The sequence below is a fragment of the Neomonachus schauinslandi genome, chromosome 1 (genome assembly GCF_002201575.2).
Source record: "Neomonachus schauinslandi chromosome 1, ASM220157v2, whole genome shotgun sequence".
Taxonomy (NCBI): Eukaryota; Metazoa; Chordata; class Mammalia; order Carnivora; family Phocidae; genus Neomonachus; species Neomonachus schauinslandi.
In genome coordinates, this window is record NC_058403.1 from 110,038,872 (window position 1) to 110,055,154 (window position 16,283).

Below are 16,283 nucleotides of genomic sequence, written 5' to 3' on the forward strand. Positions count from 1 at the left end.
TTTTTACTGTATTAAAATGTTTTTTTCTTTTTTTTTTTAAAAAAAAAAAAAAAAAAAAAAGGGTAAAAAAAACCCCCCCCCCCCCCCCCCCCCCCCCCCCCCGCCCCATGAAACTCCTCTCAAAATGATTTCCAGCTCAGGGGATTTACAAGCTCTGACAACCTTCAGAAAGTAGAATGTGCCGTTGAAAAACATAACCAGAGAATTAAGTAAGATATGACTCTGCAGAAATAAACAGGAGAGAGGGTGAGAAAGCAAATACACCCACCCCAAACCACAAATCAAAGATGCTTCTGTGATATTTTCACAAAGATCTCCATCCTAAAACCCAGGCAAGGCAAGGTGGGTTCTGTGAAAAAGCCAGGCTTCTCTGGAGTGGCCATGAAATTAGCTGGGATGTAATTCAGTAGGATGCTGACAACCCCCCAGCCCTGTCCCGGCCCCAGCCTCTCCCAACCACCAGCAGTAAATGAGGGCCTTGCTGCTCAGTGCCCTGTCCTGTCCTTCACTCTCCCAGTTCAGCTCAAAATCCCTTTCGTGGGCACAAGACTTCAGGCTTTAGAAGATCCTTTTATATCCAGAGCTTCACTCGTCTTCCCTCCTGCTCTTGGCTCCAGCCACAATGCCTTATTCATGAAATCCGCAACTTGTTATACCTACAAATCATGTATCTGAGGGCACCAGAGAAGTAGAGTTTGACCATAGCAGAATTAAGTACATTTTGCATACAAGCCTGTTTAAAGTTTGCTTATTATTCCTTGAGTTTGAAATCTAGGCCCATCATAGAAAAATGAGAAGTGGCAGAGAAGCTAAAAGTAAAAGAAATGAACCCATTCCCATCACCCAGGGGTCAATCCTTTCAGCAATGCGTCCTTCTCTTTTTCTTTCTTATATAAATATGTCCTATGCTACTCTTTGGAAACCCAATTTTTATCACTTAACACATATCTGTATGTGTCAATGAAGATATGTCCTTCATCATATTTAGGATGCAAAGAGTTCCACTGCATGAACATGAAAGACCGTACTTTGAATATACCCTGGACAGAGAAGGGACTTGTTATTGTTAAAAAATTCCAAATCCCTTGGTTCTAAACTGGGAACTCATCTTAGAATTTGATAGATCTACAATAAAGAGGAAAACGAAGCCACCCAAAGAAAGGAACTATAGATTTCAGTTTACATATTTTTCTCTTTTTTTTTCAACCACACACTTTCACCTGATGGCCAAGACTTAGTTTGGAGAAAAATGGCAGGATACACAGGGAGGATACACCAGGGGCAAGTTTCAAGGAGTGAGGACGCAAAAGCCACAATCGTAATTTGACCGCTTTGTCTATGATTACAAAGCTCTTTCACACGATTTCACTCTATTCTCATTATAAACTACAAAGATTTAAAACAGCATTTCTCGCATTTCAGTCATTTGCGTAGGTAATTCACAGCTTTGTCGTTGCTCCATACCTGCAGCACGCTCTGCTGTTATTTGATTAATATTTTTCTTTAAATCAACTCATTTTAAAAATTTGCATGTAACCATTTCTGCAGCAGTAACACAAGCCACGGACTTGACATGCTCACTATTTTTTTTTCCTAATACATATTCAAAGAAGTAAATAAACAGGTTTTGTTTTAAAGCTTACCCCGGGCCACCGGCATTCCTGCCTCGTGCCACCAAACGGTACTTCTGTGCCACACTTTGGAAACCTGGAATAAAAGTGAGGGGGATTCTGTAACACGCAGGCAGCCGCCCTCACCTGAAAACCAGGAGACTTGGTTGGAGGCTTTGCCCGGCCCCTCACAGGGGTGTGACTTGGGCTGGTCACTTACTCTCTCTACACCAGTTTCCTCATCTCAGACTAGTGTCCTCACACCTGCTCTGCAACCACGGGACTGATGCGAAGAGCAAACAAGATTATGAATGCCAAAGCCTGCTGGGAAGCCAGAGTGACCTGTACACATGTAAGTTTAGAATGGATGATAAAGGCCATGTTCATTGATCGTCTCCTAATTGTGAGGCTCTGTGTCCAGATACAAAGATGAGTCACACATGGGCCAGTACATACACATATGCTGATTGTTCTGGGAAGGAGACAGACGATAAATGCTGGAGAACCGTGCTCTCAGCGCTGGCTGCACACTGAAATCACCTGGAGGGTTTGGTTTTTTAACTGACTTTATTTTTTAGAGCAGTTTTATTCCTCCACAAAATTAAGCGGAAGGTACAGAGATTTCCCATATATGCCCTGCCCCCACACATGCATAGCCTCCCCCATTATCAACATCTCCCACCAGAATGGCACATTTGTTACAATTGATGAGCCTACATTGACACATCATGATTATCCAAAGTCCATAGCTGACCTTACCATCTTGGTGTTGTACATTGCCTGGATTTGGACAAATGTATAATGACATGTGTCCACCATTATAACATGATACAGAGCAGTTTCACTGCCCTAAAAGTCCTCCATGCTCCAACCCCAAGCAACAACTGATCTTTTTACTGTCTCCATAGTTCTACCTTTTCCAGAATGTCATATGGTTGGAATGATACAGTATGTAGCCTTTTCAGGTTGGCTTCTTTCACTTAGTAATATATAAGTTCAAGGCTCTTCCCTGTCTTTTCACAGCTCAATTGCTCATTTCTTTATAATGCTGAATAATATTCCATTGACTAAGTAATATTCCGTTGATGTACCAAGGTTTATTTGTCCATTCACCTACAAAAAACATTTTGGTTGCTTCCAAGTTTTGGCAATTATGAATGAAGCTGCTCTAAACATCTGTGTGCAGATTTTTATGTGGATATAGGTTTTAAACATTTTTAGATAGCTAGCAGGGAGCATGATTGCTGGATATATGGTAAGAGTGTTTAGTTTTGTAAGAAACTGCCCAAATGTCTTCCAAAGTGGCTGTACATTCTTGCATTCCCACCAGCAGTGAGTCAGAGTTCCTATTACCGCACATCCTCACCAGCATTTGATGTTGTCAGCATTCTGGATTTTAGCCATTCTCATAGGTGTATTGTGGTATCTCATTGCTGTTTTCATTTCCTCGATCATATGTGATGTGGAACATCTTTGCATATGCTCATTTGCCATCTGTATATTTTGTTTAGCGAGTCGTTGGCCCGCTTTGAGAGCTTTTAAAACTACCAATGCCCAGGTCATCCCCCAGAACGCCATCAGCTTCATGTGTGGACGATCTGTGTGGGCACACAGGGCCCCAACACTCAGAAGGCCCTGCCCTTAGTCTAATGCTCTACTGTCACCATCTTAAAATTCTTACTAATTTTTGAGTAAGTGTCCCCGCGTTTTCATTTTGCACTGGGCTGCAATTTCATAGCCAGTCCTAGCCAATGACTCTATTCCATTTGGTCTAGAGAGCATCTGAGCATTAGAATTTTAAAGCCCACAAGTGATTCTCATGGGCAGCCAGGTTTAGAAACCTCGACATTTTAGACTGGATAATGTCTTTGTGGTGAGAGCTGTCCTGTGCATTGTGGGATGTTTAGCTGCATCCCTGGCCTCTGTCTGCTAGATGCCTATAGTTCTGCCCTTTGATGTGACAACCAAAAATGTCTCCAGACCTAGCCAAATATTCTCTGGGGGGACAAAATTGCCTTGGTTGAACTAATGCTTTAAAGGAAGGGCAGAGGGGTGCCTTGGTGGCTCAGTTGTTAAGCGTCTGCCTTCGGCTCAGGTCATGATCCCAGGGTCCTGGGATGGAGCCCCTCATCAGGCTCCCTGCTCCGCGGGAAGCCTGCTTCTCCCTCTCCCACTCCCCCTGCTCGTGCTCTCTCTCTCGCTGTGTCTCTCTCTGTCAAATAAATAAATAAAATCTTTAAAAAAATAAAGGAAGGGCAGAAACTCATTAGACCTAACTGATTAAATCCATGTGTGTAGAATTGGAAAACTAGCTATTGCAACAAACATTACAAGAAAGAATATCGTCTTTCAAGCCGTATCAGAAAGGTTGACAGCTTTCTGCTCCTGTAAACATCTGCAAGGCTTTAGGGAAAAGTCTCAGACCTTATCTTAAATTAAAATTAAGTAGGTGTTTGCTACATAGCTACTAAGTGGCTCTGAGAAAAGGGCCGATGTTAAAAGAAAATGCCACAAAAAGGGAGAGAGGGACTGAGAGAAGGAGAGCCGCGTGCCTCAAAGAGTCAAGAATTCCCAGAGATCCAGCGCCACCATTTCCTCTGGAACACATTTCTTTCTACACAAGTCAGCTCAGACCAATAGAGCTGCTAAATCATGCTTTAAAGAAAATTACCTGCAGCGCCTAAAATATCCTCTGGTAATAAAGTGGATGTTTGTCAGGACCTTTAAAGCAAGCCAAAAGGCCAAGGCATGAGGTAACAAATAAGAGTTTTCCTACTGAGAAAGTGACTAATGGGGCAAAATGGACCAGACAACAGGACCACCATGCAAATGCTTGCTCATAAATTGGAAATGGGGCAAAGCATGGAAACTGCCCAAGTTAGCTTTAAAATCTACATAGAAGTCACATCTACAATGCTTCTGTCTTTTCGAAAAGGGACTCATGTGACTTTTCATCCTTCCATCTTGGACTCAGTGTTCTCTCTCCAGGGAGACTCCTATGAATCCTGCCCTCAGTGAAAATTGCCTGCAATTGTACACTAATAGCTTGAAACCCCGAGGATGTTTATTATGTTGTCTCTGTCGTGCACTTGGAGTTTGGTTTCAGAACAAATGTATTAAAGAGCAAATACCGGCTGGCGGTTGGTTCTCTTACTTGAACTGCTGAGATCTATGAATATGTTAGACACATAAAGTTTTTTATCGCAAGAGACTTTTTTATTCTTTCTATATCCGCTCATTATTTGGGGACAAAAAGCAATCCATAACTCATCTGTATTACTCAAATAATTATATCTATAATTATGTTCTCTCTATATATAATTTTACATATATTTTTCACCATCCCTGGAGATGGGACTTAAAGGGAGTCTATGCGAAGCTTATTTACTCAATGTAGTGCTAACAGAGCACACACTATGTGCTAGGCTCTCTCCGAGCCGTTCATTCGCACGGATACCTTATTTCATTTCATCCCCACTTCCACTCAAAGGGAGAAGTGTTAGTTTCAGCCCAGTGTCTGTTGTGTGACCATTAATTTTAGACCCGAGAAAATCCAGACTGAGCAAGGGGTAGGCATTTGCCCTCGGCCACCAGCGAGGCGTCAGAGACTGTGTTAGGACACCAGATCCACCTGCATCAGAGCCCAGGTTCTGCCCACTGGGCCACACTGTCTGCCATTACCATCTTTTCTTGTCTTCTGATAAGGTGATCAACACAAAATGCCAGTTCTTAGAATTATACGCTATCATAAGCGCTTTTATAATCTATCCTACCTATATATTTACATATAGATGTAGATTTGTATCATGTCATCTGTAATATCTGTTATAGGTACACTGATGTTAGACTCTAACATACATTTATTGATTTATTTTTTAAAGATTTTTTTTTAAAGGTTTTATTTATTTGACAGAGAGAAAGACAGCCAGAGAGGGAACACAAGCAAGGGGAGTGGGAGAGGGAGAAGCAGGCTTCCCGCGGAGAAGGGAGCCTGATGCGGGGCTCGATCCCAGGACCCTGGGATCATGACCTGAGCCGAAGGCAGACGCTTAACGACTGAGCCACGAGGCGCCCCAAAGATTTTATTTATCTGAGAGAGAGAGCATGAGAGAGAGAGAGAGAGAGAGCAAGCACGAGTGGGGGGTGGGAGGGATCATGACCTGAGCCGAAGGCAAACGCTTAACTGACTCAGCCACCCAGGCACCCTTCTAACATTTATTTATTTTTAAAGATTTATTTATTTTTATTTGAGAGAGAGAGAGCACTTGTGTGAGCAGGCGGAGGGGCAGAGGGAGAGAAAGAATCCTCCATCAGATTCCCCACCGAGCAGAGAGCCCGAAGCAGGGCTGGATCCCAGGACCCTGAGATCATGACTTGGGCCGGAATCAAGAGTTGGACACTCAAGCGACTGAGCCACCCAGGCGCCCTAGACTCTAACATTTAGATGGTGGCAATACCATGGCTAGGTTTTAGAAGGCATGACTCAATAAGCTAGAACTTTGTACATTGACTTCCAGGTTAAAGCAGTCATAAGTTTGAGTTGATCGTGAACAACACGTACTTGGGGCACACCCTCTGAAAAGGATCTGCCCCCCTTCACCTGCTGGTTTGGCAGACCGTGTCTGTCTAGTACATGGCCAAAGGACAAGCTCAGTGGCACTGAGAGACATGCTAACAGAAGACACACGTGACCACAGTGTATCCAGAAGCCTCATAGTTCACAGTATTTTATTATAGAACTGAAGTACCTTGCAGAACATATGTCTGCTCAGAAGGACCTAGATGTGGTTCCAGAACAGTGCTCTCTATATCACTGGATTGAAGACCCCCACGGCCAAACCCCTTCCTTTCTGCTCTGAGCAGGGTTACTCCTCCACACAGGACTCCTGAACGTGCCAACTGGGTACTTAGGTGCTGTGCGGGTACGTAGGGGCTCCTGCCTAGGGTGAGCGCTGCAAATCAGAAGATTATGTGTATCCACTGATAATAAAAATCTAATATAAGAAAGGTTTTGGAGTTCAAAAGAAAACCAACGTACTAACAGATTCTGCTGTCCAGGTGAAAACCATCCTGTAATGCTGTATCTGTCTTCCTAAAGTAAATCTCTTCTTACTCTGGGATAAAATTGCAGAGACTGCAAAAATACACGTCTTCCAGTCCCAATGTCACAGCCCAGTGGGTGAGATTTAAAGGAGAAAAAAAAATGGAGTTCTCATTAGATGCCATGGCAAGCCCCCCAGAGCCCACCAGACTGACAGTTCCCGTGGAACACAGCCAGCTACCCACAAGCTGAGGCACTATTTTGAAGCCTCCCATCCCTTTTCTATTTGAAGGTACAGGTTTGAGTGTGAGGTTCCGATACCCAAGTGAGAACATAAAGCAGTTTGAGTCTAACACCATCTGGAAAGCCTTAGGAGGTTTGCATTATCTTCGCACCTGCCACCAAGCAGAAAAATCAACTCAGATTTTTAGAAGGGGCTGAAGCCATTTAGGTCTTGCTGGAATTACTCCCCTGGTAGCCCCCACAGAGCACACCACCATCCCAGCCGTACCCTCTTCCCTCTTTAAATTCCCTTTAAAGAGACTCGTAGGAAGAAATCCAACCATAAAAGTACCATGTGAAGCTCCACCCATGGCGCTCTCCCCACCAAGTTCCTGAGGTCGCACCCCGCAAACATGACAATATACCTGCAAACTCGCCGAGGGAAGTTACATCAACTCTGTGTTGCAGGTGCAGAGAGCCAGACCCTTCACAGTTATGCACGCGAATCGTCACCAGAAATCAGGGAAGAAAGCACAAATCTCCAACACCTTTCTCCCATTCCCATTACCAAACTGGGCCCTTGGGACTTGCAATATCAAGCTCATTATGCAAAGGCACATTCTAAGCACCATTGTTCTAGATGGCAAAAAAAAAAAAAAGATTACATGGACTCAATCCTTGCCCTGTAGTGTTTAGAATTTGTCCATCCTTCCTCCTGTCCTTATAGTTTTACACTGGCTTAAATGATACATGTTATGAAAGGCTTGATTGCTGCATGTAACACTGGGCTTATTACACAATGAGTGAACTTAAGGAGAAAGGTATTTTATTTATAGCGCTACTGTATCACAAGTTAATTTCCTTTTTTACCATGGCAACACGAGGCAACATGCACAAATTCTGCATTGGGGGAATCTCACCAATAAAACATATTTAGAATGTGGCTTTTGGGGGTGGAGGTTAGCTGATACACTGTCTACCCAAAAGCAATACAAATTTTTAACTGAAAGTTCCAAACACATGATGTGGTGTGCTAAGAAAAAGAGGGGATATAATATTTGGCTGCATTCTGTTGGGAGGTGCTTCGTTTTGTTTTCGCAGGCCCCACTTGAAACGAGGTGTGTTCTCAGCTGCGATCTTAAGGCTTGCCGCTTAGAGTTAATAGCCAAAGTGCCTTGACAGTCATGCATGACATTTTCCTTTCCACTAGAATCTCTGAAGGCAAGTGAGGCTCTGCCTGCTCAGTGTGCAGTCTCTGTATAGAAGAGATTGTCGTATTTATAACTACTTTATCTTCCTCCTACTCTAATAAAATCTTGAGTAGCTTTGGGTTCAGGAGAGAAAACTGTTGTGTTGTTGCGGAAAGTAACAACAGTGTGGTGTCAGCACCTCGCAGAGAGTTACCTGAGTGCCAGTTGAATTTTGCCTCTGTTACAAAAACTCTGTGAAACAATATCATACATGTCTATATTCTATTACATCCACCCAGACGTAATTTACAGGAACTTCCATTGGTTGAAAATCGGCCCAAATTCAATTCTTTTGAATTTCAAAAGAAGTGACATTTTATTCCAAAACGGCCCTCAATTTCCTAGTTTATCCAAGTTTTCCAACCTTAATAATTCCATGTCCCGCAGATCGTATTTTGATTACATCTAACCTTAGTATACAAGGTGCCATGGCAAGAAGGCCTAAGAGAGAAAGTGCTTATTTTGTAACTAATGAATGGTTACAATGTTATTTGGAACTTGTGGGTGGATTCTTGGAACGTAAACACATTTGTTGGCTTCCATTGCACATCCTCTGTGTTTTATTTCTGACGTAGCCAGTGGGCGACTTGCCCGTTTGATATGTGAGATGCTCATATTTATACTCAGCCCAGAGGGGCTAATTCTAGTGTGAGTAGATAAGCAATTCCTGCACCCACTATGAGTATGACCAAATTGAGGTGCTAGGCTTGCACCCCCTTTTTAAACTATTAACTAAAACAGAGTTTGTGTCTTCCAAACACAGTAATAAAATTTTTCTATGGTAGCCGAAAGTGAAAATCTTAAAGACAAAAGCATTTCTGATTCACCCACTCACCCACAACTGAAGAATTTAAACTAAAGCAAAACAAAGAGATTTGAATAGAACTATTGAGAAATCCAAATGTCAAGTTATTAGCCTTTAATACTTGGGTTTATGAGACGTGATAATTTTTCAAAGCTGGATTTTCCATAAAACAGAATCTGTTCCTGAACACACAGGACAACTCTAAGGACTGATGGAGAAAAGAACCAGAATTGGATCCTTCCGTTATGGGAAGACACGCCAAGGCTGAGGGTCCAGTAGCTCTCCCTGGCATCACATGAAAATGATGGTTTTTTTTTTTTTTTCTATGTAGTTCATGCTTATTTCTCTACATAGAAAAAATTAGTTTTTAACATTAATAAGTTTTGATGGAAATCTTTAAAAAATATGTGCTTTCCTGTCTCTTTAAACAAAATGGTAGATATCATAAATGGAAACGCACTGTAATATCATGATGCCGGAAGGGGCCTCTCAGAGTGGTACTTTTGTCAGTCTAATTCACTAGTCATGAGAAGTCAAGCTGAAATGATAGCTGCGGGGAAAAGCTAGATAAACTAGTTAAAAGAGCAAACTTATTATTGTAATGCTAAACTAGTATGCTCAGCTCTCAGTACATCTTCACATCTGATGTGCGTGTTAACAGGCAGATAGATATGTGTGTCTATGTATGAATGTATGTATGTCTGTGTTTTCCCCTCATTTCCCAGGAGCTCTTCCCTCCATTCAAAATATTCTATATTTCTTTTTTTTTTTAAAGATTTTATTTATTTATTTGAGAGAGAATGAGAGACAGAGAGCATGAGAGGGAGGAGGGTCAAAGGGAGAAGCAGACTCCCTGCCGAGCAGGGAGCCCGATGCGGGACTCGATCCCGGGACTCCAGGATCATGACCTGAGCCGAAGGCAGTCGCTTAACCGACTGAGCCACCCAGGCGCCCAAAATATTCCATATTTCTATATTCTAAATATTCTCTTTTTCCTATATTCTAAATGGTTAGTGTTTCCAGAAGTCTGACCACCTGCCGAATGAAATATTGTCCTACCTTGGGCATAGGAGTAAATACACCAGTCAATGACGAAGACAAATTGAAGTTCTTTTATTCCACCACTACACTTATGTTTCAGTTTATTTATTCTCTAAACCTCCACGCCAAACTGAGGTGGCTCCACATCCTCCATGAGGCCATCCCCACACTGCAGCATCCCCACTACACCACAGCCTGCGTACATGTAAACTCGCTCATGACGAAGCCTTCGCTTCAGATCTCACTGCACGCAGAGTGCTCTGTGCACCTACAAGTGTGAGAAGAAGCCTCCGAGCTGCTTTTTGATCGCGATGATGTATCAGCATCCACCGGGATGTGGCCAAATCTATACACTCATCTGCATTCACCTCTCCCCTTCCAGGTGGGCAGCATGCTGAAGACCCCCAAATTACCTATTTGGCTGTGCAACATCAATGGAAAACCCAGCGTCCTTTTTAGCACAAACAGGCAGCTCTCATCAGACTGGAAAGCGGAGCGTCGCTTTGCTCTGTATCTGTACAGTGGCCGCCCCCCCAGAACACGCCTGTGCATCTCACAGTAGGTGAGCATTTCAAACCCCAAGTGCCGAGCGCTTTCGTGCGCTCAGAAAGATGCGGCTGCCGATGTTTCACCGCTGCGTGGGTATTCACACTCGCTTTGGAGGGAAGTGCTTAGGCTTGAGTTCTGAAATGAAACCCGTGCATGAGTCCCACGGGCCTAAACCCAAGCGTGGCAACCTGGGCATTCTGCAGCTGCTTTAAATAAGAGCAGCGGGTTTAGAAGTAGCACAGAGGAACAAACAGCCTCTAGGTAAGAGAAACAACAAAAGGGGGAGAATCACATCTCCAAAACAGCCCTCTCCGGGATCTTTTACCCGTGAACACCAGGCACTTAATGCCTGAGGAAGACCTGGGAAGACTGGAGGGATTGGGGCAGGGGGCTGCCATTTGGTCAATTCTATCCTACGACCGATCAGATGATCATGCAGCGACATTAATTAGCACACTGAGAGTGCATTTCGGAGCAGATATTTGAGGGCCTCCTAAGTGCCAGGCGCTGTGCTAGACGCTAGGAGAGCCACGACAACGAAGGCACAGTCCATAGTTCAGCAAAACTGAAGAGGGTCCGGTCTAATGGGAGAGGCAGACAACCACACAGGTCATTTTACTTCCATTACACCCATATTCGTTTAAACTCAGAAGGAAAAAAGAGTAAACTTTAAATGTCTTTAAACTTTCAGTGTCTTGAAACACTGGCCTTTGGGACAAGGGAATAAACACAATGAGACTGGGAGTCTGTATTGGGTACCTTGGTTCTACTGGTGGAGGCTTGACGGCTTGATGTTTGACTTGGCATTTAGCATCACGGGCCTCGTGTTAAACAACTTTTCATTATAATGACTAAATCTGGAAAAGTCTTAGTGACTCTTTTTTTCTGTGCAGCTCCTAATTCTTCTTTAATTATGAAAGATATATATTAGGCCATTTAATTTAGGAAGACATTGACAATATGTTCCTTAAAATATCATTCCTACTTTACTCTCTTCTTTGAGGAAAGCATCATTTTTTAAAAGATTTTATTTATTTATTTATTTGAGAGAGAGAGACAGAGAGACAGAAGGCTCCCGTGCACATGTCCGAGCATGGGGGGAGGGGCAGAGGGAGAGAGAGAATCCTAAGCAGACTCTGAGCTTAGCACAGAGCCAGACATGGGGCTTGATCCCAGGACCCTGAGATCATGACCTGAGCCAAAACCAAGACTCGGACGCTTAACCAACGGAGCTACCCAGGCACCCCAGAAAACATCATTTGTGTGTGTGTGTGTGGTTTTTTATTTTTTTATTTTTTACTTTTTTATTCTTATGTTAATCCCCATACATTACAACATTAGTTTCTGATGGAGTGTTCCATGATTCATTGTTTGTGCATAACACCCAGTGCTCCATGCAGAACGTGCCCTCTTTAATACCCATCACCAGGCTAACTCAAGCCCCACCCCACTCCCCTCTAGAACCCTCAGTTTGTTTCTCAGAGTCCACAGTCTCTCATGGTTCGTCTCCCCATCCTATTTCCCCCCCTTCATTCTTCCCCTCCTGCTATCTTCTTCTTCTTTTTTTTTTCTTAACATATAATGTATTATTTGTTTCAGAGGTACAGGTCTGTGATTCATCAGTCTTACACAATTCACAGCACTCACCATAGCACATACCCTCCCCAATGTCCATCACCCCGCCACCTCATCCCCCAACCCCCACCACTCCAGCAACCCTCAGTTTGTTTCCTGAGATTTTTGTATTAACTCACATGTACTTCAAGCATGCTCTTCTGGGCACTGTATTGGAAGCTGTACATGTAATCCCATTAAGTTCTCACAGCAGTTATAGGAGGTAGGTACTATGATATCTATTTCCACATAGAAGAAACTGAGGTAGCCAATAAATAGTTACTAACTGAACAAATGAGGCTGAGAGATGTTAAGTACCTTCTCAAATGTCATATGAGACAAAGCTGGCTCTTGAACCCAGTTCTTGACTACCTCACTAAGCTACTTTGCCCTTCACCCAAAAATGTAAATGTACTCTTAGAATCACTGAGAAGTGATGAGCTCCCCCTCTCCTGGTTTTCCTGACAGCATTCTGTGGCCTACACCTGGCTCTATGTGTCCTATCATGGTGCTGGGATGCATATCACGACTTATCACTATTCATGTTCCAAAATACACAACAACCCATGTTACCACAGACTTGTTTTGTATGGGGCATTTCTACATACCTTCTCCTGGAATCCCCTTCTGCTTAACCAGTTCTAGGAACACAGCTTGCTGAGCCCAGCTCCTGCCCACCCATTGTGTGTTTTCCTTCCTTCCTGGCTTCCTCTGGAATGGTGTATAGAGGCTAGGGCCTAAATGCTGGCTGTTCAGGGCGCCTGGGTGGCTCAGTCGGTTAGGTGTCTGCCTTCGGCTCAGGTCCTGATACCAGGGTCCTGGGATTGAGCCCCAGGTCAGGCTCCCTGCTCAGCGGGGAGCCTGTTTCTCCCTCTCCCTCTGCCCACTCCCCTGCTCTCTCTCTCACTCACTATCTCTCTCTCAAATAAATAAATAAAATCTTTAAAAAAAAAATGCTGGCTGTTCCTCACTCAGATACTCACTCCCATCACTGGGAAAGGAACCAACATGAAGATGAACATGTACCAAGAAGACGGTTTTCTCCAGTAGAGATGGCAATCAGGACCAAGTGGAGAGAAGCCACCATCAACTGGAATGGAACCGTTCCCTTTCTCTAAAGAGAAAGCCAGGATGTGCAATGACTTATGAAGTGTCAGAGCTGCTGGGGCACAGAGCCTCATATGGGGGGAGACCACTTTACTTCTACATTCCTCATTCACGAACCCCACTGAAAAACCCCATTAGCCATTTTTTCTTTTTCTTTTTCCCTTTCTTTCCCTTTCTTTCTTTCTTTCTCTTTCTTTCTTTTGTTCGTTCTTTCTTTCTTTCTTTCTTTCATTCTTTCTTTTTGTCTCTGTGAAGCCCTCTGCAGTTGCTCTCTGTGCTATAAAAGAAACAAAGGCCCTTCCAGCAGGGGCTGCAAGGTGATCCTCTATCCTTGCACAGACTAGTTCCTTCATTTTATTCAATAGAGCAAATGAAGTGTCCCTGTATTCTATTTTCGAATTAGTCTTTTCTTGGTGTGATTCTCCCTGAGGATTATGGACACAGGCAGCTAGCCTTCATTTGGGGATGAAGTCATCAGTAATGCATCATCAGATTTTTAGTTATGGCAAGAACTCAAGCCTTCTCAAAGACTTCCTGGTATGGAGAGCATTCCTTTCCAAGGTTACATTTCACATGCCCACATTAGCAAGTTCTGGCCATTAAAATAGTAACTGGGTTTCTTTGGGCTTGGAGGGGGTACTATTCCTGGTATGGCAGCAAGAGTCGTTGGCTTATGGGCTCAAGCAGTCAAGGAGAGCACACAGAAGGAGACATTCTTTCTACCAGTGCTATGTTTGTTTCTTGTCTTTATAAGCTGAATATAAATACATAGACAAACAGATAAACTAAAAAAGAAGTCTTATTCCTAGATAAAATAAAATTATAAGTAAAAATAGAATCTCTTCTTATGTCATTGTTAAAAGGGGAAACAATCCTTTTTAGAATGTGATCTTTCCTGGTCCTCTTGAATGCCTACACTTTTTCTGAAGAAATACATAGAATAAAACACATATTCTTTCTTTAAAAAGTATATGGAAACCATCTAGACCTTTTCCCTACCCACCCCACTGGTCTGCCAATTCACAGACTTAGGGCTCTGTATTCACAAGCCAAAGGTTAGATTGCTAAGAACGCCTTTTCCACGCCCACTGTCCAAATTAATTTGTGAAATGCACTTTCATTTGGCTCAGAGAATAATGTTTTAACTTAAGGAGCACATAGAAAATGAAACTTGAAGGTGACTAATAAATTATGTCAAAAAAGAAAGGCAATTTGGCTTGGATTGCTGATTACAGTATCTTTATTACATTGGTGTTTCATGCAGGATTTTAAATCCATTAGATAAATACGTGGACCCTTTTCAACCCTTGTTTTATTTGGTCTTAGTTTTAGCAATATTGTGCTTTTCCTGAGGTGCAGGCCTGTTTTTTGTTTTATGGATACTGAGTCATTTCTAACCAAATGTCCCTGTTGGAGTGGACTGCTGGAAAGCTTAGAGACAATGAGAAACAGCAGCACATGCCTCAGGGACGAAGCTACCAGCCAGGAGTAAGAGATTTCACTCACAGTGTCTCAAACAATAAGGACGTGCTTTTCAAACAAGAATGGTCCAGCAAGGGATCCATGACTCTCTTAGGTCAATCATGATTCATCTTCTAGGGCTGAGAGCTGGACACTTGTTACCAGAACAAAATCGGGGCTCTCCAGAAGGAAGAAGGGTCAGATGACTGTTGTGTAGACAACTGGTCCACCGTCCTGACAAAAGGCATTTTTTAATTGGCCTCATTTCTGAGTCCATTTTTGGTCCCTACCCTATTTTTCCTTTGAATTTCTAATTTATTTGTAATTTGTGTTATTTTGTCATATTTTATGTATTGTAACCTGTCTTAAATCATTCCTGGAACAAATCTATAAATAAGTAAAATAATAGAGGGAAGATTAAGAAGCTATGCTTTATATATAAAGGTATAATAATTTTGATATATATAAAGGTATTAATCACTTTCATGTCAACATTGGAAATGAGTTTTTGTTTTATCTTATTAACAGGGCACCAGTAATTTTTTTGAGGACTAATTTAAAAGTAGCTAGAAATGTCCTGGGACAATCAGATCACCTTTGAACTTTCCGTGTTTTGAGATAAATGACTTTAATTGTCCTGTCAGCTTTTTTTTTTTTAATTTTAGGTTTTTTTATATATTTTAGAGAGAGAGAGAAGAACACACGAGGGGGGTGGGAAGGGGCAGAGGGAGAGAAAGAATCTCAAGCAGACATCCCGCTGAGTGTGGAGCCTGATGCAGGGTTCGATCTCACAACCCTGATATCATGACCTGAGCCAAAACAAAGAGTCAGACACTTAACCGACTGTGCCACCCAGGTGTACCATGTCCTGTCAGCTTCTTAATCAATCGGGAGAAAGCTATTTGCTTGAAGACAGAGATGAATAATTTTTCTGAATAGTTACCTAAACTGACTGTAGCCATAGTGAGACAATGTCCCTGAGGAGATGGTAAATACTTTTTTTTCCCTCAATATTGACTTGGACTGGTATGTCCCTCAAAATTATTGTTTGTTCTTAGAGAAGATTCGTGTATGATTTTTTCAAGTATATGTTCACCAACGTGGCAAGACGAGGTGGGAGCTGGCCAGGGGACAGGCAGCCTGAGATTCCCTCCCCCACACTGGCAGGTCTGCGCCACCTGCAGTCACACCTGGACCTGATTTTATTTACAAGTAAGTAACACAAACTATGGCTATAGACCGTTGACTGTTGTAACTGCTTTTCAGGGCCTTAGAGACACAACCATTTGTTCCTTCATTTGGAGAACTTTTCTAACGTCTCCTATGTGCCAGGCACTCTTCTGGGTGCTAGAAAAATACGGTGAGCACAATTAGCCATGGGCCTTCCTCTCTCAAGGAGCTTAGGCTCTTCTGAGGGGATGTCATTAATCAGAACACCACTTTAATGAATATAAACTTGAAAACTGAGATAAGCGTTCAGAGGGAAGGGATTTCTGATGCAGAGTATCTTAGAATAAAGGCCTGGAAGTTCAGGAAAAGACTTCTCTGCGAACAGATGGTTAAGCTGAGGTAGGAAGCTAAGT

At 42.8% G+C, this 16,283-nt stretch overlaps 1 protein-coding gene across 1 annotated transcript in view; it reads left to right on the forward strand.

Annotated features, from left to right (window-relative positions):
- MINDY4B (MINDY family member 4B) overlaps positions 1–13,250 on the forward strand; it is a 36,469-nt gene extending 23,219 nt beyond the window's left edge. The window contains 3 exon segments of the mRNA XM_044911756.1: positions 10,352–10,515; positions 11,464–11,480; positions 13,108–13,250. Of these exon segments, the coding sequence (XP_044767691.1) occupies positions 10,352–10,515; positions 11,464–11,480; positions 13,108–13,250 (324 nt within the window).
- The last annotated feature ends 3,033 nt before the right edge of the window (positions 13,251–16,283 follow it).